The 23,805-nt window shown below is 33.0% G+C and overlaps 2 protein-coding genes across 2 annotated transcripts; one reads left to right on the top strand and one right to left on the bottom strand.

Moving 5' to 3' along the window:
• Positions 1-7,751: 7,751 nt before the first annotated feature.
• LOTGIDRAFT_165810 (hypothetical protein) lies at positions 7,752-15,496 on the bottom strand (the record flags this gene model as incomplete). The annotated part of the gene is made up of 8 exons (XM_009062827.1): positions 7,752-9,004; positions 10,024-10,292; positions 11,189-11,334; positions 12,152-12,279; positions 12,716-12,814; positions 13,211-13,432; positions 13,713-14,375; positions 15,400-15,496. The coding sequence occupies 8 exons, from the start codon at positions 15,494-15,496 to the stop codon at positions 7,752-7,754; spliced, it is 2,877 nt and encodes a 958-aa protein (XP_009061075.1).
• A 3,985-nt stretch (positions 15,497-19,481) lies between these two features.
• On the top strand, positions 19,482-22,099 carry LOTGIDRAFT_126440 (hypothetical protein; the record flags this gene model as incomplete). The annotated part of the gene is made up of 7 exons (XM_009062826.1): positions 19,482-19,667; positions 20,039-20,136; positions 20,333-20,548; positions 20,810-20,897; positions 21,185-21,306; positions 21,574-21,679; positions 21,914-22,099. 7 exons carry the CDS (start codon positions 19,482-19,484, stop codon positions 22,097-22,099), a joined length of 1,002 nt encoding a protein of 333 aa, XP_009061074.1.
• Positions 22,100-23,805: the final 1,706 nt, after the last annotated feature.

The raw sequence follows: 23,805 nt of genomic DNA, 5'->3' as shown, positions 1-23,805 counted from the left end.
AAAATCAAAGAACACAAATGTTGGTGTGAAGCAGCATTTGGTCGCTTATCAAATTTAAGACGTCATATGAAAAGTGTTCATGGAAGCGACAGTGAGTTACCACCAGTTCGTAAAATTGCAGTCATGGATGAAGTAGATCCAGCTGAAGAAATAGAAGAGACTATACCCGAAAGTGAAAAATATGATCAAACTCAAATTTCTCACAATCTACATGATCAGACCATGATGTCCAACTGTTTACAAATGACAGACGTCACTTACCAGCAGACACACCATCAAACAATGTCTAGTCACATGACGCTAGACACACAAGGCATGGTGTATGACAACATGGCTTCCACTCAGCATGCTCAATCTCTTGTTGGCTATCCCAGTACCCAGTTGGTAGGCATAGAACATCAGAGGACCACAGACTATTTTCATAATAACATGAATATGATGGACAATATGGCTACCACACAAGACTATAGTAATTCCTGTATGTATATACAGAATGTTTTGCTACCTTCAGTGGCTGGACTTCTGGATCTATCACATTCGGGAAAATAAAGAAAAATTGTTTGGTGCTTTTTGGGTTTACACATTTTGAGTGCAGTTCCTATAGAAACGGTCATAATTTTGACAATATCTGCAGTCTAATTAAAATTTTACCAAAATTTCGTTTTGTTTTTTTATTAGCTTTTACTTTTAATACAGCCACATCAGTTAGGGTCTAAAGAGGAGCCTCTTGAATATTTGTACCAATAACCCTTTGCTTTGTAACACATGCTTTAACTTATCAATTTTTGCACTCTCCAGCGCTAAGATTTTGTGAGAGAGTGAAGGAATTTGATTGGTTAAAGCAGAGTTCATCAGGTTAGATCAAAAGGTTATTGGGATAAATGTTTAAGAACCCACATTTAGACCATGTAATATGTAGCAGGCTGCTTGACTTACATGTGGAATGGTGCACACATCTTTGCCTTACTAAAGAAATACATGTAATACAAGTATCAAAACACAAAAGGAAGCATTTAAGATTTATTTGAAATATTTCAGTTTTGTTAATAAACTCAAGCTAACAGAAACATGTTATATAAATACAACATAAAGAATAATAACTTAATATAAGAAGAATGTCTATGAGAAGCAGGAACCCTTATTCCTGGCAATTTAACTACATAATTCAGGCATAATTTTTAGCAATTTTTGAACTGGCCACTCTCAAAACAATATTTTATCAAAATATAATAATTCGAAATATTGGGGAATTTTAACAATTTTATCCAAAAAAAAAGACAGAAAAATATTCTATCTACCACTAGATATTTATTCAAGACATTTATTTGACAAAAGCATTATAGTCAAAATATCTTGAAGATCCTCTTTAAAGTGATACTACATCTTAGAATTAACATAAAATTTAAGAATTTTAAACTTGGCGAATAAGAGCCAGTAGATATACCTGATGTCATAAATAACATAACAGGATCCTTATATAATCCGATAAATACAAAAAACTTAGTAATTATCCATAAATATGCAATTAACTATTAAACAGCGCTTATATATCAAGATTAAGCGTTTTTCAATAATTACTGAGTTTTATGAATTTTCCAATTTTACAGATTTTACAGGGATTCTGTTGTAACTTTATGACACCAGGTAAACTAACTGATGAATATATACTCATACTGACCATTTCGAGAACTTAAATTTTATGTTGATTCTAAGACGTAGTATTACTTTAAATAAGGATTTGTTGTAGTTTTTTACTAATAAAGTTGAAATGATGTGGTTGCTCAAAATTTTGTTTTTACTACAAACATAGTATACATGTGATTGCATATGCTACATAAGTGTGCATTAATATCAGAATATATATGCCGATTCTTAAGTTAGCATCTCACATCATCTAGCCCTTTATAAAATGAATTCATATAAAACTATAAATATAACTAACAATAAGATTAGAACAATTTACTCCCAACAAAATTTCAGTTATGTAATGGCATGATGCTGCAAATAGTAGGCTTATCATCACCATGACAACCAGTGATATTTACTTATAATCAAACATTCTTTCAAAAATACTAAATTTTTTTTTTTGCATTAAATGACTTCCTTTTCTAATATATGCAATCTTAATGCAAACTTTTTAAAAGTGTTAGAATTAATCAATAAAATAGATATTAATCTTAACAAAGGAATACAATGCATTCCTTGTAAACTGTAGAGTGTTATCATCATCTTATAAGTGCTGGGTATTGCCAATCATGTATCGTAATACAAGGGTCATGATACAATATGTATTGCTATATGGGGTAATGTGTTAAAAATAAAAAATTATTAATTTATTACTTTGTAACTGTGATATTTGGTAAGGTAGCGGAAAGTAATGGTTAACGGCCACTGTCTTATAAATAGTTTACAACAATTTCAGTCAAATCAGTGAAAATGACTTATGATTCCAATCTCCCTCTTTTTTATGGAATATGAGGTATCGTCAAGTATCGATACACGACCTTGCAGATATATAGTGCCTTTAGAATTCAATAACATTATCATTCAATTCTGAGGAAATTGGAAAGCACCCTTTTATGTGAAAACAAAAGCTTTAACTAACAATAGTTTATCAATAAAAAATAAGTAGGCCTCGTATAAAACGAAGACAAGTACTGGATTTCACAATAACTCTAAAGCTGTAAAAAAAGAAATATACATGGCATGCAATAACTCCTTCTATTGATTAATATATTTTGCAATTTATAATAAGTATGAATTGGAATTCAATGACCCAAACAGTAATTGAAAATTAAAAATGTTGATGAACACACCTATGTGAACATTAAATGCATATAATTTCAAGACCAGTTAATTGAATTTTATAGAATGTAAATCCATTAGGGTCAATATGAAATAATTGGTAGTGGTATTTAAAGGAACACTACCTCTTAGAATGGATATAAAATGAAAATCTCAAACTTGGTTAACAAGTGTATAGATTCATCAGTTGGACTTACCAGGTACCATGACTAAAGAATAGAATCAATATATAAGATGATATCTATTAAACTAATAATTCTTGAAACACGCTTCTAAGCAGGTTTCAAAATTACTTCGTTCAATGGATTTTTATTTAATTTATGGATTTATTGGATTATAGAGGGATTCTGTTGTATACTAGGCAAGTCCACTGACAAACTCATTTTGCCATCCTAGGAAGTAGTATACCTTTAAAGATGCACCAGTTTTGTTAGTATGTATATGCTTGTTATTTTCCCATTACCAAAACTAAGAGCCTACATCGAGGCAATATGTAATAAGAAGCTATTAAATGAATACTATAGAGCAGTGAGTATAAATGATAAGAATATAGGCATTGCTATGCTTTTACAACTGATAAAACTGGCATATTTCAAAAGAAAACCAAAGATTTTTTGGAACATATATATTTTAACTTACTATAGTATGTTTTATAAATTTCAAAGGAACAGAGTCTCTGATATCCAAGCAGATAAGATTCTCAGAGTTAGCTAAAATAAATTTTTCTGGACATAGTAGGATTTTCAACTTAAAATATGTTACAAGTCTTAAAAGACTTCATCTCTTTCAATGACAATTTAACAGTTGATATGATTAATAGGAAGTATATTAGCAGCGAGATCAAAGGAAAAATATGTTAATTAGAAAGACATAACTAATGATTAATCTAGAATTCAAGTCGCATTATTACGGCTTGAAATTCTCAATAACTCTATCCAAGAGATAGTACCATTGCTGGTTTAATAAAATTTCGGTTTGAAAAAAAACCCAAAGATTTTGTTTAAAAATGAAGAAAAAAAATCTCTCAATGGATGAAAAGAAACATGTAGAGAAAAGACAATTCCTTTCCACTTAAATTGTATTGCTTTTTTGATATATTTTTAATTTGACAAATGGTTAAAAGACCAGCAGTACATTAATAATTCAAACCCTGTTTACGTCCTTGACAAACTCATGTTAAAGTGATACTACATCTTAGAATGAACATAAAATTTAAGTTCTGGAAATGGTCAATATGAGTATATATTCATCAGTTAGTTTACCTGGTGTCATTAAGTTACAACAGAATCCATGTAAAATATGGAAAATTAGAAAATTCATAAAACTAAGTAATTATTGAAAAACGGTTAATCTTGATATTAAAGCGTTTTTAAATAGTTAATTGCATTTTTGTGGATAATTACTAAGTTTTTTGGATTTATCGGATTATAAAAGGATCCTGTTATGTTATTTATGACATCAGGTTGGCTCTTATTGGCCAAGTTTAAAATTCTTAAATTCTATGTTAATTCTAAGACGTAGTATCACTTTAATATAGTGAACAGAAATACAAGCGTTCAATTTCAACTCAACTCATATTTCCTCTGCTTTCATGAGCATGCCAAAAGTCTTGATTAAATATAAAAATATTGCTTTTGTTAGATTCAGAAGAACTTCTGCTGTCAATGTTTCAATATTGATACTTTAATCTAGCTCAAGCAGTGGAATTTTGGACAATATTATTAGTATGCAACTTATATTTTGTTTCATATATTTTCTGTGGGTTATTTCACTCATACTAAAATCTTATAATGTTTAAAAGAAAATTCATCCAAGTAAATGCTTTGTTCAATAAGAGCTCACCACCAATGGCGATTTATGGTAATTATGGGATCAAATTTCACCTAAAACTCACTTCAAATGTAGATGGTTTTATGTCGTAGATAAATATGCCAATAGCGCCATTAAGTTACAAAAGACTTTAAAAACCTTATTATCAGATCTAAAAAGTGATGAATAGCCCACAAAACATAAAAGAAACAAAATATTTATTATTAATCAGATTGACAGAGTTTATTAAGGGAAATATGGTAATATACTGTGATATAGTCAAGGTATATTAATAATAAAATAATAACAGCTTATACCTGAAGAGAAGTTATCGTTTACGATAAACAGTATAATAATGATATGGTGCTGAAAATAAATATAACATGCTTTTCACAACATTCTGTATTGCATCCTCTAATTTTACATCTGGCAGAGTTACCCCCCCTTTTCTTGGTTTATAAGATATGCCAGTAAAAAGTTGAAAATGAGTTCAGTGTAAACTGTGAGTTCAATTTTTCCTGTATATTTTAGCATCTAATTTTAAGGACTATTATAAAAAAAAAATATTTTAAGAATAATATTTTTTCACAAAATTTGATAAATGAAAATATTTGGTCTTCTATTAGTTTTATAAGTTCATTATCATGTCATGCGAGATGTAAATCATGCAGGGCATTCTATGGAATTTAACATAACTTGGAAACTTATACATTATTAGCATAATCCAACCAAATACTACTATTATTTTACAGCATGCACCATAAACCAGTCAAAAAAACTAAATGAACACAAGCCTACAACAAAATGTCGAACACACCTACAAAAACTTATTCACAACACTAAAGGTTTCCTTTCTCAAAATAAAACACAAAACATTTAACAACCAAATAAAATAATCACAATAATATATGTACTCTTTCTTAAAGACTAGAAGTTCACTATGTATGTTCCTTTAATCACTAAGGAAATACAAATTTTTCATTTGTTTTGTTTCTTCATAACAAATCTTAAACTCGTTTTGAATTAGACTTGCTCACATATGATAAATCAAGAGGAGCAAGGGATTGTAAAGCAGTTTTCTTAATTTTGTATGTGCATCGTGCACACTGATAGCATCAATTTGCACTAGTCCAATTTTATGTCAGAGGTCAGTGGTTCCTGCAATTCCACAAAAAATAAGTGTTTGATGATGTCACTAAATCAAACTTAGCTTAATCACATAAAGCCCTATGCAATTACTGTCATCATCAATCACTTAGTTTTAGAGGAATTGCAGGAACCACAGAAATCTGATTGAAAATTGGAATGGTGCAAATTAATGAAATCAGTGTCCCAAATACCCATATAAAATTTAGAAAACCTGTTTACAACCCCTTTAAACTAAAATTATTGTAAATGCAAGTCCAGTTCCTAAACCAAAAGACTACAATAATCGTAAAGAATAAATATTATTCTTGAATTTCACTATTATTAATACATATATTTTCACTTCATTTTTCTTTTTTTCAATATAAATAGTAGACCCATAGTTGTTTAACATATTTTTAACATTTTATAATATATACATAATTAGCTTTATACATATGATACAACTATAACCACATAGCACTTTTAACTAGTATTTACATTCTTATTTGCCCTCAGTTTTCAACAAATCAGACATCTAACTTCTGTTTTAACTTGGTACCACTAGTAGACTGTTATTTTCAACAAATCTAACTTCTGTTTTAACTTCTGGTACCACTAACAGACTGTTTTTAACCTTTTCTTCAAAATTGGAAAATTTCTGGCATAAACAGTTTGTTCTATCACTACATGATCTGTTCATTGTTCATTGTAGATCCTTAAAATATTTTTCAAAAGACTGAATTCAAAATGTTGAAAAAATTACACTAATTTTTGAAGTACTATATTCATTTCACACAGTTAGCCAAATATTTTTTTAAATTTTGTCAAGTCACTTGAGACATCTGAAATTGATCAGTCATTTCAGACACAGCTGAAATTGATCAGTCATTTCAGAAACAGCTGAAATTGATCAGTCATTTCAGAAACAGTTGAAATTGATCAGTCATTTCAGACACAGCTGAAATTGATCAGTTATTTCAGAAACAGCTGAAATTGATCAGTTATATGAGAAACAGCTGAAATTGATCAGTCATTTCAGACACAGCTGAAATTGATCAGTCATTTCAGAAACAGCTGAAATTGATCAGTCATTTCAGACACAGCTGAAATTGATCAGTTATATGAGAAACAGCTGAAATTGATCAGTTATATGACAAACAGCTGAAATTGATTAGTTATTTCAGACACAGCTGAAATTAATCAAACATTTCAGAAACAGCTGAAACTAGTCAACATTACAGAAGCAGCTGAAATTTGTCAGTCATTTCAGAAAAAGATCAAACTTGTCAGTCATGTTAGAAACAGCTTATATTTGTCAGTTTAAATTTGTTTAAGTAAGATATAATGAAAAAAAAAAACATTCAATCTATCACCGTCAATTCAACTTGTCACAAATTGTGCATAGATATCAATAACTAAGACTACATCTTCTAAACTATAATACCAACTTTCCTGAATGAGTATTGGACTGAATTCACCCTGAATATCAATCAGAATAAACTAAGTATCATGTCACTAAATGGTCGAGAATGATAAAATTGAAAACAAAAAGACACAATAGGCAGTTGATGAGAAATGTGACTTGACAGCCATTTAAGGCGTTCATTTTGGTTGGTAACAATTCTTAAATCACATTTTGTACCTTTGACCTGTTAAAAACAACAGCTCCCAAGACAAATATACTACTTAGTTAAAAATTCAAGACAAAGACAGTATCCATAGCTATTTCAAGTCAATATTTTTGAACTCTCTGACTCTGCGCCAGATTTGAAGAACATATGCGCACAATGGTATCAGGTGACAAGAAGTACAACCATATCCTACCCTGATCACATTAAATATGATAATAATTGCTATAATCTAAAATTTTACTATCATTTTTAGGAAGTGAAAAGACTGGTATTAACAGATTGATCAAATATTGGCACTAAGGAAGAATTTTTTTTGGGAAACCTCTGTCATTTGTGTATTGGAAACGTCAAATAAGAGAAAAAAAGAATGTATCAATGTCAAATACGCGTCAGTGTTTTGGCAGCTTTCGAGACTAATGCAGTCTTTTCCTTAAAACAACCTGAACAAAGATTATCAGTTTCTGGTTTACCGTAAAATTGACATGCAGTCGTCAAACATTTTTGTGCATTGCCAGCAACTAACTGAGACCCATCCTTTTGTTCTTCAGGATAATCAACATTATCATAATCAGGGGACGGAGAGCGTTCTTTAGTTTGTTTTGTGTGGTCAGATGTGCGTATGTCATCAGCTGATCGTGGACGATCTAAATTGTTTATGATATTAACCCGACTAGCCAGTTCAGATGAAGGACGATCATCTGTCATTGTATAAAATTTAGATTTACCATGTCTATAGATATATGTATCATCATATTGATGTACTCTGGCTGGTCCTCTGTACATCATGTCTGGTTGGTTACGTGGAAATGTGTTGTATTGGACAGCTTGTGAAGCAGACCTGTGTTTTCTGTCTTCGTCGACCATTATCTGTGATTTTTGTCGGTTATAACACTGTGAACACATGTATGAGTATTCAGATGTGCCATAATGTTGACAGTTGGGAGTTACACATTTAGTTTGATGACAATTCAGAGACATATCGTTGACTCGACTTCTGAGTTCTTCACCTTTTAGTCGTTTCAATTCTCGATCTTTTTCATAACGCTCTCGTGCATTCTGCATATAATTCTTGATCATAGATTGTTGATTTTCTGGGCGTTGTGTTGAAAGTTTTGCACACCGGACGCGATCTTTATCAGAGTTTGTGGCCAGTGTGGTGATGACCTTTGTACTCTGTGTGATCACACTACCAACAGACGCTTTTCTGTTGTTCAATTTATCACTGTCATGAGTTGATTTAGGAGTCTTCCCGAAATTTGCAAAGTTTTTCTTGAATTTTTTACCTACAGACTTCCCAATACTGCCAAATTGTTTACCAATACTCTGCATTTGTTTGGCTTCTTTTTTCTTTTCTGCCTTTTCACCTTTTCCAACACAACCAACACTGTCGATATCAGAATCGCAGGAACTAAAAGAGTTTTTATCGGATTCCATTCCATCTTCACCATTAAAACAAGGTATGGGCAGTTTTTCCACATCCATAAATTTTTGAAGTAAATTAAGTTTATCCTCACAAGATAAATCATTGATAATTGTTTTATTGGGTTTGGTCCAGTCATATTTTGCACCAGGATCCATATGAAAATGAATGGGAAGTAAGTTGAATTCTGGGTCTACTACAGGTATAGCAGCTGAAAGAATATAAAAGAAGAAGAATTTTGATATAGACATTTTGGTCATGACGGTGCCATCAAAGAGATTTATGTTAGAAGTGGCTAAATTTAAAATAAAAGCTAATATCAAAACGGAACAAAAGTTTGGTCTAAGCTCCTAAATTATATTTCCAAGACAGATCTTCTAAGATGCTCACACAAGTCTCGAAAATTAAATGGAATGTAATTTGGAAAGCAAAATGGAATATAGAATTGAATTTAGCAACCCAACAAAGGAAATTGGAAACCTGACAATAATTAACAATAGCCGCGTTTAGACAGCCACAATTTATCCGGGCCAGGTCCGGACTCGGAGTACGGAGTACGGTTCGGCACAAAAAGTGGCTGTGTGAACGGGTTGAGAGGGCTCGGCACCGTGCTAGTTTCAAGAGGGCCGAGTCCCGCAAGAAGAGGTGGTCTCGGTCCGGACCAATACGGCACGGCAAAATATTAGTGCTGTGTAAACGCGCCAAAGGGCCGGGCCAAGTTGACCCACTTAGCCGGGGGCATGCGCAACAATGACCTTCACCCTGTTACTTTATTCGCGGGAACAACAAACTAGGCTAAACTTTGACAAAAAAGGATCGACTTACTGTTAAAATATGTGCCTAAGGGGGAGCTACCGAAGCTCTGATCGCTATTTGGGGTGACGAGATCGTCCAAGTTCAATTGGAAGGTGCCCGTCATAAATAAACGAGACAAATTCAACAAAAACTTCAAAATCATAGCTTTGTTTATAGCGGGAGCCATTTTGTATGTTTGTTTTTTTTTCGCCTCCTCTGACTGGAGAGCAGGTCTACTTTTGATTTTGGCCCAGTGAAAACAGTGCTGTGTAAACGGTACAGGCCAACCGGGCCGAGTACGTTTCACTTCAATTGGGCCAGTTTTTATGGCTGTCTAAACGCGGCTATTGACATATGCCAAATCCTTTAATTACACAAACTACAGACAAAATATATGGTATTTGACTGAAATAGATAGCCAGATTTCTACTTTACCTGGTGGAGAGTTTGGAGTTTCATGATCCATTGGAACTAAAGCCGAGAAGTGGGCAGCATCATATGTAAGCAGTAAAGGTGATCTAAAGTACCGGGGTGCACATTCTAAAGGTAAGTAAATACCACCAAATGGTATAGGTGCCAAAGCTTCTCCACTTGAATCCTTTAAAACTTTATCAGCTACCACTATAATAGGTCTCTCTAATACATGTGATAATACAAACACATGAAATTCTTCTAAACTTTCATATACTACTGGTGTGTCAGAGCTGTAACTAAGAAACAACACTGTTTAGTTTTAGATGTAGGCATACATATGCACCAGGGGAAGAAAATGACATTTCAATTTCCAGCGGACAAAAACGATTTTCAAAACCTCCAACACTAAATCACCCCTTTTGTCTCAGTTTTCATATTCCAAAGACATACAGCACATGTAAGGGTAAATCCTGGTTGAGACATACACACCAGAGGCGTTTTTGTTGACCGATTCGATTAGGTAGTACGATTTGGTGCAATTTGGTTTAGATTATCAGTGGTCCACAAATGCGAAATTCAAATGACAACTAATGAAAGACCACTATTTTTATTACATTAGTAACTTCCACATGCTGCTATCTTGGAAATCTTGGAAAAGCCTAATCGAATCGCCTAACCACCTCCTGGGACGATTAGGATGCTTAGTCAAATCAGTCTAGGTAAACTGGCTCACAAATGTACCGATTAGCCTAATCGTCCTGGCTCACAAACGCACAAAATAGCTAATCTACCTAATTGAATCGACAAAAAGCCTCAATGCCTCCAAATTTGAAAATCAAGCCCCTGCCCCATATTCATTTGCATTTTTGCAAATATTTTTTTAGATGTCAGTTTTAAAATAGCATTGATAGCCTTAAAAATACATTTGTATAAAGGTCTAGACCAGATTATTTTCAACATGAAGAATTATGCTAATTATGCGTGAACCTATATCTTAACCCTTTATTCTAGTTTCTATAAATGTACCTGGCCACTGAGGAATTTTTTTAAAACATCAAATTTGAAGTTTCGTTTACAAATGCAGAATGACAGAGTTTATCACAAATTCATGTTCAAGTCAAAGTGAAATAAAAACCAGTTAAGATTAACAAGTATAACTCAAATGAAAAAAGAAAAGAATTAGTACCCAGTTGATTGAGTGAGTGGACTCTCACAACAGCTATGTCTTCTGTTATTATCTTGATCAGGTAATGTTCGTGGTTTGGTAGAAGCTAATCTTAATAAATTACTCCATTCTTCTGACCATTCTGATTCCGAAAACACTAGTCCTGACTGAAATATCCAAAAATTGTTAATCATTTTTCAACATATGAAAAAACATCACTCATAGATTGTGTAATATCACTTAAAAACAAATTTTATTTTCTTCAAAAATATAGACTTTTCAAAAGACAAGCTTTCATAGTACACTGAATCCACAAAAAGGTGAAAAAATGTTAAAGACCGCTATTTAAATTCTTAAATGGATAAAAAAAAACAAATGCAGCTCTACGATCAAATCAGTAGCTTAAGTGTATACTTAATATAGCTTAAATCATGGGATTGAATTTTCGAAAAACCTGAAACCTTTTAAAGTGAGACTACATTTTAGAATGAACATAAAATTTAAGAATTTTAAACTTAGCGAATAAGAGCCAGTAGATATACCTGATGTCATAAATAACATAACAGGATCCTTTTATAATTCGATAAATCCAAAAAACTTAGTAATTAACCATTAATATGCAATTAACTATTGAAAAACACTTAATATTACCATTAAACGTTTTTCAATAATTACTTAGTTTTATGAATTTTCCAATTTTCCAGATTCTTGCAGGGATTCTGTTGTAACTTTATGACACCAGGTAAGTTCACTGATGAATATATACTCATATTGACCATTCTTGAGAACTTAAATTTTATGTTCATTCTATGACGTAGTATTACTTTAAGACATGGCAGAGAGGTTTACAAATACAGTACAGAATAACTTGCTGTAGACTGAGTTGTCTGCCTACCCTGAATGTCAGCAGAAATTCAGCATGTTTGCTCATGGTACCCAAATGCACAATTCAACCTTGTGTTCATAGGAAATTAAATAAACTACCTCTTTATTAGCAATAGTCTGCTGCCATCTCCACCGTCTGTATAAAGCATCTCGGAAAGTACTTTTAGTTAACATATCATACAGGGCATTTCTTAATATAAGTTGTCTATCATGAACGCCCCACATAGCTATAAAATATTAAATATTGTATGTATCTTAGTTCCACAATGTCCTTTCCATCCTGCATGTCCAGAGATGGGACATTAAAACACTAAAATTATCACAACTTTTTAAATGACACAGATCCATATGGGATGATTGCTCATTGCCAGAACTACGGATAATATACATTTGTTGAAGTTTTGTTTTGTGTTTTTAGGCAAGACTACACTCTTTATGATCTATGCAAAATATCAAAATCTAAAATTTGATAAACATGATATATTCGTTGACCATACCAAATCTTCTTCATTTCAGACACCTACAATTTTGCTTAGGCTCTGGTCAGTTATTTAGGTTATGATTAAATGACCTTCTATAAGATAAAAACATATATTTTGAAATCCTAATCCCATCTTAAAGATATAAATGCGTGACCAAGGTTTATTGATGAATAATGCATACCTAATGAGGCAGCATGTAAGAGACAGTTGCCATCACCAGTAGTGGCCATTGGCCATAATCTCTGACAAATTCTCATTTCAGCCCACCAATTTAATCTCCCTAAAATATAGATAGCATATTAGCAGTATTACTGAAGTAAATCCAAACAAACATATTAATAAGGGCAATTAAAACTGAATTTGATGAACATCACTTGTGATATTTAGATAATGGCAAACTGTCACTAAAATCCATGTATTGATATGACTACTATATGGACAAATGTTATTTCAAATTGATTTTACAATCATGTTCAAAAAATTTGCATACGATGTTCATTAAGTTCAAAAAAGGAAAGTTATCCCCAATTTCTCCTGATGAGGATAATACATTTGAAACAATCTAATCTATTAAATAATTACAAGCATTTTAAAGCTGATTTTTACATTTTCATGAAAATCATTGAAAATGTACAATTTACAAACTAATGTTTGGAAACTGAGACAAAATACCAACCTGCTTGTTCTAAAGAGACTAAGGTAGAAGTTTCTACAAGTTCTTTTTGTAAGAAGGCTCGGAAACCATCGTTATGTACAGTTAAATCAGGTAGCACAAAGGTTTGTATATACATATGATCATGACTATCTTCTTCTATATCATGTAATACACAGCTTCTAGTTTCAGTTAATAAAGAAGCATTCTCTATAATATTTGATATGCCGCGTTTTAACTTGGGTTCTGAAATACAGAAGGTTTAAAAATTATCCTGGTGTGGATACAGTTGGCCTTGTAAATAAAGAGCAGGGGATAAAGCTCACAGATCATCTAGAGATCAATGTAACCTAGCAACAGCATATTTCAGGATGCCAATCCTACATCATAATTGATGAAATAAAATATAGACTTATGGTGCTAATAGACAGTATATTGACTGGAATAATCAATAATAAATGGAATGCTGATATGGTGCAGACATAGAAGCACAGTTTAAGAAAATAAGATTATAGCATACACAAACCTGATTTAGGTACAGTACTAGTTGCTGCAGGTTGTTTAAATTCTGTATTAGGAGGTGTTTTCTCTTTAACTATTTTCTCATCACGGAAAGTTTGAGACTGAACTTGTTGAGACTGGGAGGAAGGGTAGGATTCTTGAATCACAGCACGTGGTTGAACTTTCTTAGGTGATGAATTCAAAGCAGAACCCATTACTTGGATTGGTATTATTCGCTCATTTGATTTAGTTACTGGTTGTTGTGAACTTGAATTGCCTTCCAGTGGACCCACAGGAAATTTAGGAACATGAGCCCTTTGTAAGGGGGGTGTAAAAGTTTGCCCTGAAGAGTTGGAAGATCTATTAGGCACAGGAACGCCATAACCATATTCTAAGCCCCCACCAACAGTGGCCTGACTCACACAAGGTGTTGCTCTACTTATACCACCACCTATTCCTTGACTTGCTCCACCAACATTTGACCGGCTGACTGTACCCTGACTTCCACCACTAGATGGCCTACCACCAACTGTTCCTTGAATAGGCACCTGACGTTGCTGACTACTAGAAACATTAGCTTGTCTCTCTAATGTGGGAACACGTGGTCTAATTTGGTGATTTGCTGTGTTTTGGTCCTTACATGCCTTTTCAACTGAAGCATAGGCCTTCTTTAAATCCCAATTATTTCCTAAAACATATTAAAATATACCTCTTAACCGTTTGAGTGAATTTTTGTTACTGTAAGCTTACTTAATTTCAGATAAAAACAAAATAATATAAGTAATACATTGTAAATTATTGTTAATATTAGTGTTGAAACGGTTAATCAGTAAACTGATTTCGGGTAGTATTTCACGGGTGACCAGGTCTGATTTGAGATAATCTGTTAAACGTCAATTTTATAAGAAGTAAAAAGAGAGCAATTTTGACAGAAAATTTGTCACTGTTTGAGTCTTTAAGCTGTTTTCTTTAGTAAATAAACATCTTTATTGATTGAATAATTGAGATTAATAAATCAAGATAGGGTATCAATTATCAAAACACTAACGAGTAGCAAGAATTGTTGTTAAGATTATCAAGCCTCTTTTTTGATACAATTTCAACTAATTACTCGTTCTGGATAATCGCGATGGTCTAAGTTTGTCAACAGTCACCGTTAACCTAATTGCGGTTTTGAATCCTTTCATAATCTCTAGTAATTAACTGGGATTAACCGGGTAACAAACGGTTATTGCTGACGATTACCCGGTTCGTAAAATTCACTAACCGTTTCAACACTAGTTAATATATGTTTAAGGTACTGCTGTGACAATCACCAATGGAACTTCTTCCTTCTATTTCTCCTGCATATGGTAACATTATTTAATATGTGATATTGTGAAAGGATTGATTAAGATAAGAGTATCATTATATGTTATATCGTGATGTATTGATTTACTGATATAGAGAGTGGATACTGATTAAGATATAGGTATCTTAAATTGAGTTAGACAGGTGTATCCATTCATTAATAACAAAATCACTTCATGACCAAACTTTTGTGTATTTTGTTATTAGATCTACCTTCTCTACAGTCAAAACTACATTTATAATCTTATTCAGACCATGAAATGAACAAACAGAACAGAGTTAATTATCATCCATTTCAAAAGCTCGTCTTCCATCATAATACATGAAATTTCATTTCACAAATTCAAGGGTAATATACTTACGTTCTAAAATATCAGCAGCATAGACTTCATCTGTCAGAGTGTTTCGTACAAATTCACTGATAATACGATCTCTATTGATATCATAATGATGATACATCATGAACTAATGATGGTGGAGGGGTTATTTCAATATATCTCGTAACAAATAGTACTTCATTCTTCACTCTCCCTGTATCTAAACACAAATAAATATTCCAAAATTTTTATTTTGTCCAAACCTGGTATGCTTGTCCAAAGATATGAATAAACATTGTTCTTGTCTCAAACTATTATAGGTACACCTTTCTTGTCTTTGAGGTATTCAAAGGCCTTACTTTTTGAAAACTCACATAGGTTCAATTTGATTTACCAATGGTCCAGAAAAAAAGATTTTGATATCACTATTGAAATTACCATCCAAGATCTTATTATGTTCCCGTTTCTGGAATCATAAGTGCATAGATTGAAAGCCTGATGCCCGGACTGGTGCACAAATACTGAATATAGCATTTAGAACTTCCAAACTAACCTGTCAAAATTTGAAAATTGCTAAAGCTTTTAAAAATACGGTAGTAGGCTGATTTGCACACACACAACTTACAGCACTAAACAAAATATGCTTGCTTTTCACAGGCCTCGAATTCCATTTGACAAATGTTGCCAATGGAAAAAGTGAAATATAGATTCAGGTAACAAATAAACAAGTCAACAGGAAAGGGATAATAATAATGTAGCCCGATTTATAAAATGATGACTCAGTCCCTTACAATTCTGCCAAAAAAAAATAATAAAGAAATAATCAGAACACTTTCTATGGCAATAGTGTGATATGCACATACACAATATGAATAAATCATGATTAGCCAATACTTAAAGCGATTCTTACAAATTAATCCAAATTAGGCTAAGTCAATTCATAAGTTGATTAATAAATTCTTCTTCGACAACCTGTCTTCACTTCCGGTGCAATTTTCGTACTTCCTTCAAGTTTTTGTAACAAACCAAAAAAATGAAATCGATGTGATGTCAATTTCAACTTTGTATGAGAAAGAATGGCCCAATAGTTCATCTCTCATATGCATGGCCCCCATACACTTACAATTTAGTACAGATCATCTTTCAAAAAGATAGATATTTTATACAGAAATATGTGTGAACGAAACATCCTTGATTAAGATACGAAATGACCGTAAACAAAAAAGTCAGAGCCGAAACGTCTTAATCCAGATGGCGATAATTTCAAAATGGAGTGTAACTAATGAAGCTTTCTAATCCTCCCAAGCATGTCAAACATTTACTCGCACTCTCATCTTGCAGTTCTTGTCTCTGAAACTGCATGTCATGAATGAAATACTTTAGTATTTGCCTAAAAAGAACTTGGATTAAAAAAGTAGTGTATGACTATTTTTTGTTATTACATGGACACCGAGATAGCAGACGAATTATAAACGAAAACAGGTTTATTATTGGCATGTCTGGTCTTGTTTTAATGATGTGATTTTCTGGGTCAACCTTCTCAATTGTATTGTATAAGGGCTGAATTACATCTAAGAGCCAATGGGCAAATTAGGACATGTTCTAGACAGGTAAAAAAAACAACTTTCTTTTTTGTCATTTCAAAGAAACAATTTCTTACTAACTTGTTCATATTCGTGGTCAACAGACATGCACCTTGGAGCTGTGTGTAATTAGTCAAAAGATTGGAAGTGAAAAAGTTTGTTTACTATCTGATTGGTATGGAATTACTAGACCATTTAGCACTCATAGTTTTTATTGAATCAATATTTCCTATTGGATTTCATTGGTTGTAGGCTTGATAATTTGCCAACATTGTCTTTGCAATACAATTGAATATGTCTAAGTCTATTTGAATAAAAAGGAATAGAATGACGTCATCTTCTTAGGCTTATCTTGAGTATAAAAAAAAATTGATTCTATTGAAATATCTGAAATTGATTTTTTATTGGAATGTTTCCTTCCCAGGCTAGACCCTAGCAAAGAAAGGGTTTCTCTTTCAACATCATACCATAGTGGACCCATCCAATCTAAATGAAAGACTTTATTTGCTAGGCGAATACAGTGCTAAATGAAAACTATTCTATAAAAGACAGGTTGACATCATTTCTTATTATAGACATTCGATAAATCAAAACATAGAAATTTGTCATCTAGCAACTCAAAATATGATGGTGTTTTTCTTTGTGTGATATTGATTTTTGTTGCTTTTTGATTAAAGAAAGAATTTATAGAATTACAGTATTTAGTGAAATAAGTGAGGCCTAAATGTGTGATACTTTTAATTCTTTCAAATAAGGTCATTGATGAGAAATGCTATAAATCTGAAAATCTCAAATTATTATTTATTATGTACCGTACGGTAACGAAAAAATAACCTAAGGAATGGTTTAGAGAGAGAGTACGGTAATGGATTATTTTATTAAAAACAAACTAATGAGATAAGCTTATTAGAATTTAATTGTCTAATTATTTCCTTGAATAACAATGAACTATGACATGTACAATGGGTTTATATTTGTAGGTAGCCTATTGTCAGAATAAAACTTAAAAAATGGGAACTTTATATGAATGTTTGAAAGAAGCTAGATTAGAGAAATACTATCCGACATTTCGTGCCAATGGAATTTCCAGATCAGATACTCTTGCCAGGTTAACAATAGAAGAATGTGCAGCTATGGGCGTAAATTCACTAGATGATAAAAGACGTTTAAATGAACTTATTGACATAGTGAGATCTGTACACTTTGGTTCCCCTGTCAGAAACATCTCTACCCCATCTCGTGGACAAAGTAGATCATTTAGATCTTCAAGAACTGATCATCCTCAGGTAAATATTTGTTTTTTGTGACCACGAATTTTAGCTATGCTATGATAAGTATCTTTGAATAGATTATTCAACTCGGCATCTCTAATGCAAACTCCACTCCACAAGTGGAAAATTATACAAAAAATCTGCTACTACTCATTCTCTTTGAGTACCAGTACTAGATTAGTGCTTAAAGGGGTTGATGCACCATTTTGGGGGGTTGATATGTGTCTTGAATATTTTGTAAATAGTCTTCAGAAGTATTAAAAATGCAAGAAGATCGCATGATTCCTTTAAACTAGGAATTTCTTTTCCTATTTCTATTGATGTCTTTTTCTATATATAACTGTGTCTCTAAAAAAGATAACCTGTCTTTTAAGCTTTCAAACGCAGATAATGCTGGACACACATGGATTTGAAGGCTCAAATTCGACAATGAGCTCTGTTAACACTATTACTAAAGTATAAAAAAAATGGTGCATCTGTCCCTTTAAGGTCAATGCAACTGGATTTGAAATCCCCAATTTTTATTTAAATAAACAGTCATATAAACAGATATATATAAAGTATTTCTTGGTATTGATTTACTCCTATAACATAGTTAACTAGTGCTTTACTGATCTCGATTTTGTTTCATCACATTCCCCTGGGATTAGTCTATATATTTACCTTCAGTTATATATTGATTGTTCATGGTAATTAAATTAATAATAAATGCCAATAAGATTAGATATGGATAATTAATTACTAGAACCTTAACAAGTAGAATTAAAGGTGGATTCCCATGCTCCTTAATTACAAACTTTAAGTATTTAATAAGGCTTGTATATACACAAACAGGGCACAACAGTAAATATTGAGACAGCCACATCCCTTTAAGCATTTTGTCAGTTTTATAAATCAAAATTAATGCTTTAATGAAATTTATAATACATTAAGCAAATTTTTATAATGCCACCATTTCTGATTTTTTTTACAGACACCAAGCAGACAGCCTGACAGAGATGGCAGACAGTACTCTGGTAGAGGTCTAGAAATAACCAGAGATGTGACAGTTCGTGATCGAACACCTAATTACTCTTCAGCCTCATACCTAGATTTGATAGACATTCTTACAGATACAACCTCTGAAGAGTCTACTGAGGAATCCATGTCTGATGATGAACCTCAAGCTAGACAACCAGCTAGACCTCCTGACTTATCTCGCCATGGTCGTAACCCCACAGAGCGTGTCAAACACGATTCTGGATACAATTATGGCGTACCTAAAAATAAAGTAATGAAAAGACACAAGTCCTCGTCAAAACGTGGAGAGGACAGAATCAGGGTGTGCGTTAGAAAACGACCCGTCATGAAAAGGGAAGTGAAAGCTTCAGATAAAGATATTGTTGATGCTGAGAGTACCACAACTTTAACTGTTAATGAACCTAAAGTTGCTGTAGATTTAAAACCATATTTATTACAGGTAGGCCTATTCTAAAATCATACATAATATATAAGGCTTATTACTTGTAATTTATATGTTTTAGATAAGGAAGATGAATCTCTAATAGATCTAAGTGGGACATGATAGTTTAGCATTTGCATTTCAAAGATTCCTACTTTACTAAGGATCTTTTCTGTCTACTCCTGTCAATTTTTTGCACAGATGTTCCTCTGCAATCTAAACACTTAGAGCTACTATGACTGTAAACACTATATCTTTATCTGTCCCACTTCATCTGTTCCTGCTTGACTGCTCAATAGAAGGAAACCAAGTAAATTTCGTAGGTAGGATGCAAGTCAATCACTAACTGTTTTATTTATTGGTAAATCAATTGGAAACTTGTCTTTCAGCATGAGTTTCGTTTCGATGAAGTATTTGATGAGAATTGTACCAATGATGATGTCTATGTTCGAGCAACCAGACCATTAATTAGCTGTTTATTTGAGGGGTAAGCCAATATGAAATTATGGGGTCTGCCAATTATTAGTATGCCAGACCTAAAAAATCTGGGAATCTCCAAATCGCGTAGAGACTCACATAAATACTGATTGCAATAGTCTTCTTGGATTCCGATGGAACCACTACCGGTAATAGTGATTAATTTTTAGTGCAGTGCATAACACTTTTTTTTGGTGCCATTTCAGGGGTAGTGCTACATGTTTTGCATATGGTCAGACAGGAGCTGGTAAGACACATACCATGATGGGTAATAAAGACACACCAGGACTGTATCTACTAGCTGCTAATGATATATTTTCTCTCATACAATCTGGTAAATATGGCCGGGGGCTACACGTCTGGGTCAGTTTCTTTGAGATATATTGTGGTCAACTGTTTGATCTACTGAATAAAAGAAACCGGTACGTTTATCTTTTGTGTTCGGACAAGGATTTTTAGTGATATTTTTCCTTCCAGGATTTATGCTTTGGTCTATGTTTCATACATCTACTTAATAAAAGCTTAAGCTTACTGTATCATGAACCCAGAAAAGTGAAATGTAGCAGGAAAGTAGGATGTAAAAGTGCCCTTCATTTTGTTTTCAACTTACATAATTGTGATGCAAGTGTGAAAAAGCCATGTCTATATAGTTCCAATCATCATGTCTTATAATGATTTTGCAGGTTACACCCTCGTGAAGATGGTTCTCATCGTGTCTGTATAGCTGGTTTAACTGAAACAGAGGCAGTAGATTCTAATGTTCTTGTTGAGGTTTGTTCACACATTATAAACTAATGAATGTATGTTTGCCTGATACACTGCTAAAAGAATAAAATTTGGAATGATCCTGGAATTATAATAATAATAATGATAATAATATTTATTGTTTAAAGATCATTACACATAATTTTCAACATTTTTCCTGATATTTATCAAATTTGAGTGCTTAAATATTAAGCCCTTAGTTATTTTCCCTTGTAATCTTGTGTTTTGAAAATGTGTATCCAAAATTGAAGAGCAAGTTTGAAGTGTATAACAACATGTTTTGTATTGTGTAGGTATTAGAATATGGTAATTCTGTAAGAAGTAAAGGTGCTACTGGCGTCAACCCTGATTCTTCTAGATCACATGCAATATTACAGATGGAAATTAGAGATGATAATGATCATAGGAATGGAAGGTATATTCTAGTTCATAATTTTACTCAGTAATTCTTAGTATCCCTTTTAGAGTGTTCACAATGCTAAAAAAAATATTGTGTACATTTATAAATATTCATTATCTAAATTGGGTCAAATTTATCTATAATGTGCCCACAAAATTTCATATTTGTTTTATATTTTATTTATGTATTTTATATTTGGATGTAGTTTTTCATTAATATTTTGGAAATTTTTTCATTGAAGTTTTTTTTACTTTCAGTTTATTTAAAATTTGTATGTTACAGGATCTCATTTATAGATTTAGCAGGAAGTGAAAGAGCTGCAGATGTTACTGATACTGACAAACAAACCAGATTAGAAGGGGCAGAAATAAATCAGAGTTTATTAGCAGTAAGTCACATTTAGCAGTTCATCTTATTTTTTGTCTAGTCATGGAGAAATCAACAAGATCTGTCTCATTTTCATGGTGTTGTCCATGTTAGTAGTACTAGAGCTTATAGATTGGACGCACTTTCCCCATGGAATGAAATGTTGAATAAATAAAAAGAAGAAAAGCAAATTTCAGTGGTCATAATACACGACTATAATACTCTTCCCTAATCAAATAATACTTTTTTCTTACAGTTAAAAGAATGTATCCGATCAATAGACCAAGATTCCCGTCATACACCATTTCGTCAAAGTAAACTGACTCATATACTTAAAGATTCTTTTGTTGGTAACAGTAAAACTTGTATGATAGCTAATATATCACCAACACAAACAGCTTGTGAAAATACCCTTAATACACTAAGATATGCTGATAGGTAAGATATTTGACTTTGTATTCAAACAGTTACACCAGAAATGTTGTTTTTAAAATGATCAGAGCTGTGAATTCTGACTTTTGTCAATAACTTTTGAATTTTGAGCCACGTTACTATGATAGAAAATTAAATTTTTGATCGATGCCATCCATTTTGTTTGTGTTGAAAAAACAAATTAGGCTTTTACTTCCATTTGAATTACTCCACTCACTGAATTACATGTTTCCTATTTTTCAGAGTCAAAGAGTTGAGAAGAGACTCAAAGAATACCAACATCAATCAAACCATGAATTTATTAATGAACATTCCCATAACCACTGCTACAGTCTTTAATCCTTCTACAGTGTTAGCTTCTTCAACACCTATGAAATCACAGCAGACCTCTCGACATACCCCACAGAGACATTCTGATTACACAGAATCATCAGACACTCCATTAAGGGGGCACACTCCCCATAGAAAATCAGTAAAAGGACACTCAAGTAAGAAAAAATCTACATCACCATCAAGAGCTTCAACGAGTCGTAGTGTAGCATCACGTTTAGCAGATATTCCCAGGAAGCTGAAAGAGGCTGCCTCAAGATCTGCACCATCCCCTCGACAATCTTTAGCTGGTGCATCAGCTTCATATTCCATAGCAACCAATATCCCTTCTGGTGCATCAGCTTCTCAAGGTTCTGCTATGACATCTGCTGCTATGAAAACATCAGCTTCAGCCAGTGAATCGGACCATACTGATACAGATTCAAATAATGTGAATGTGCCAAAATCTGGAGAATTTGTGGTTTCCAATTTTGCTGTGGTTCGTTCAACAGACACTGATGTTGATTTTCCAACATCAGATTTCAATAATGTTGAAGACCAGTTAAATGACTTGAACAGAAATGGAAATAATGTTAAAAACAAGGATGCCTCATTTGTACCAGTACAAGCTTGGGGAGCTGCAGAAGTTCCAGAGCCAAAATCATCATATTTTCCAGATACTAATATGTTTCAAAATGTCCCACCTCAGTCCATAGATCTCAATCAGCAATTGGATGTATTAGGCCAAAAAGACCAAAAACCCAGAAGTGATTATGCATTTGAACCTGGTTATTTCTTACAATCAGACCAAGTGAGACCAAAAACAAACATTGGAAACAATCAAACACAATCTGGTTCAAAATCTCAACCTCTAGTTACTAGACCATTTAATTCAACATTATTAAAAGAAAGTTTCGAAGATGACTTACTCTTTGAACAGCCATCTGGGAATGCATTTCAAAGAGCCAGCCAACTAAGGCAAGAGTCGTTTGGTTTTCCACAACCATATGTATGGGGCTCTTCATTGGGTGATGGAAGTTCTAATGAGCCTGTGGTACACACACCTAGAAATGGCAATGGTACACTGAATCAACTGTCAAACATACCAGCTGTACTTCCAGCACAAAGTAGTGATCTTACTACATTTTCACAAAGAGCACCATTGAAAGCAGACACAAAACAAATTACTCACCCACGTGTTGTAGACTCCCCGCCTAAAAGTAGATCACTATCTCCAATGTCACAAACTCCACCCTTATCACCAGGAGCACGACCAAAATCTCCAAAATTAAGGATAAAGAAAGCTGACTCATTACCATCATCTAGTCCTATTCCCAAGTCACCAACGCATAGTGATGACTCAATAGAAGGTGTTCGAATGAGTCACTCAGATCAAGGTCAAGGACC

The sequence above is a fragment of the Lottia gigantea genome, assembly GCF_000327385.1.
Source record: "Lottia gigantea unplaced genomic scaffold LOTGIsca_53, whole genome shotgun sequence".
NCBI classification, from domain to species: Eukaryota; Metazoa; Mollusca; class Gastropoda; family Lottiidae; genus Lottia; species Lottia gigantea.
Note: the sequence above shows the minus strand (reverse complement) of the source record. Positions and strands in the feature narration are given on the sequence as shown.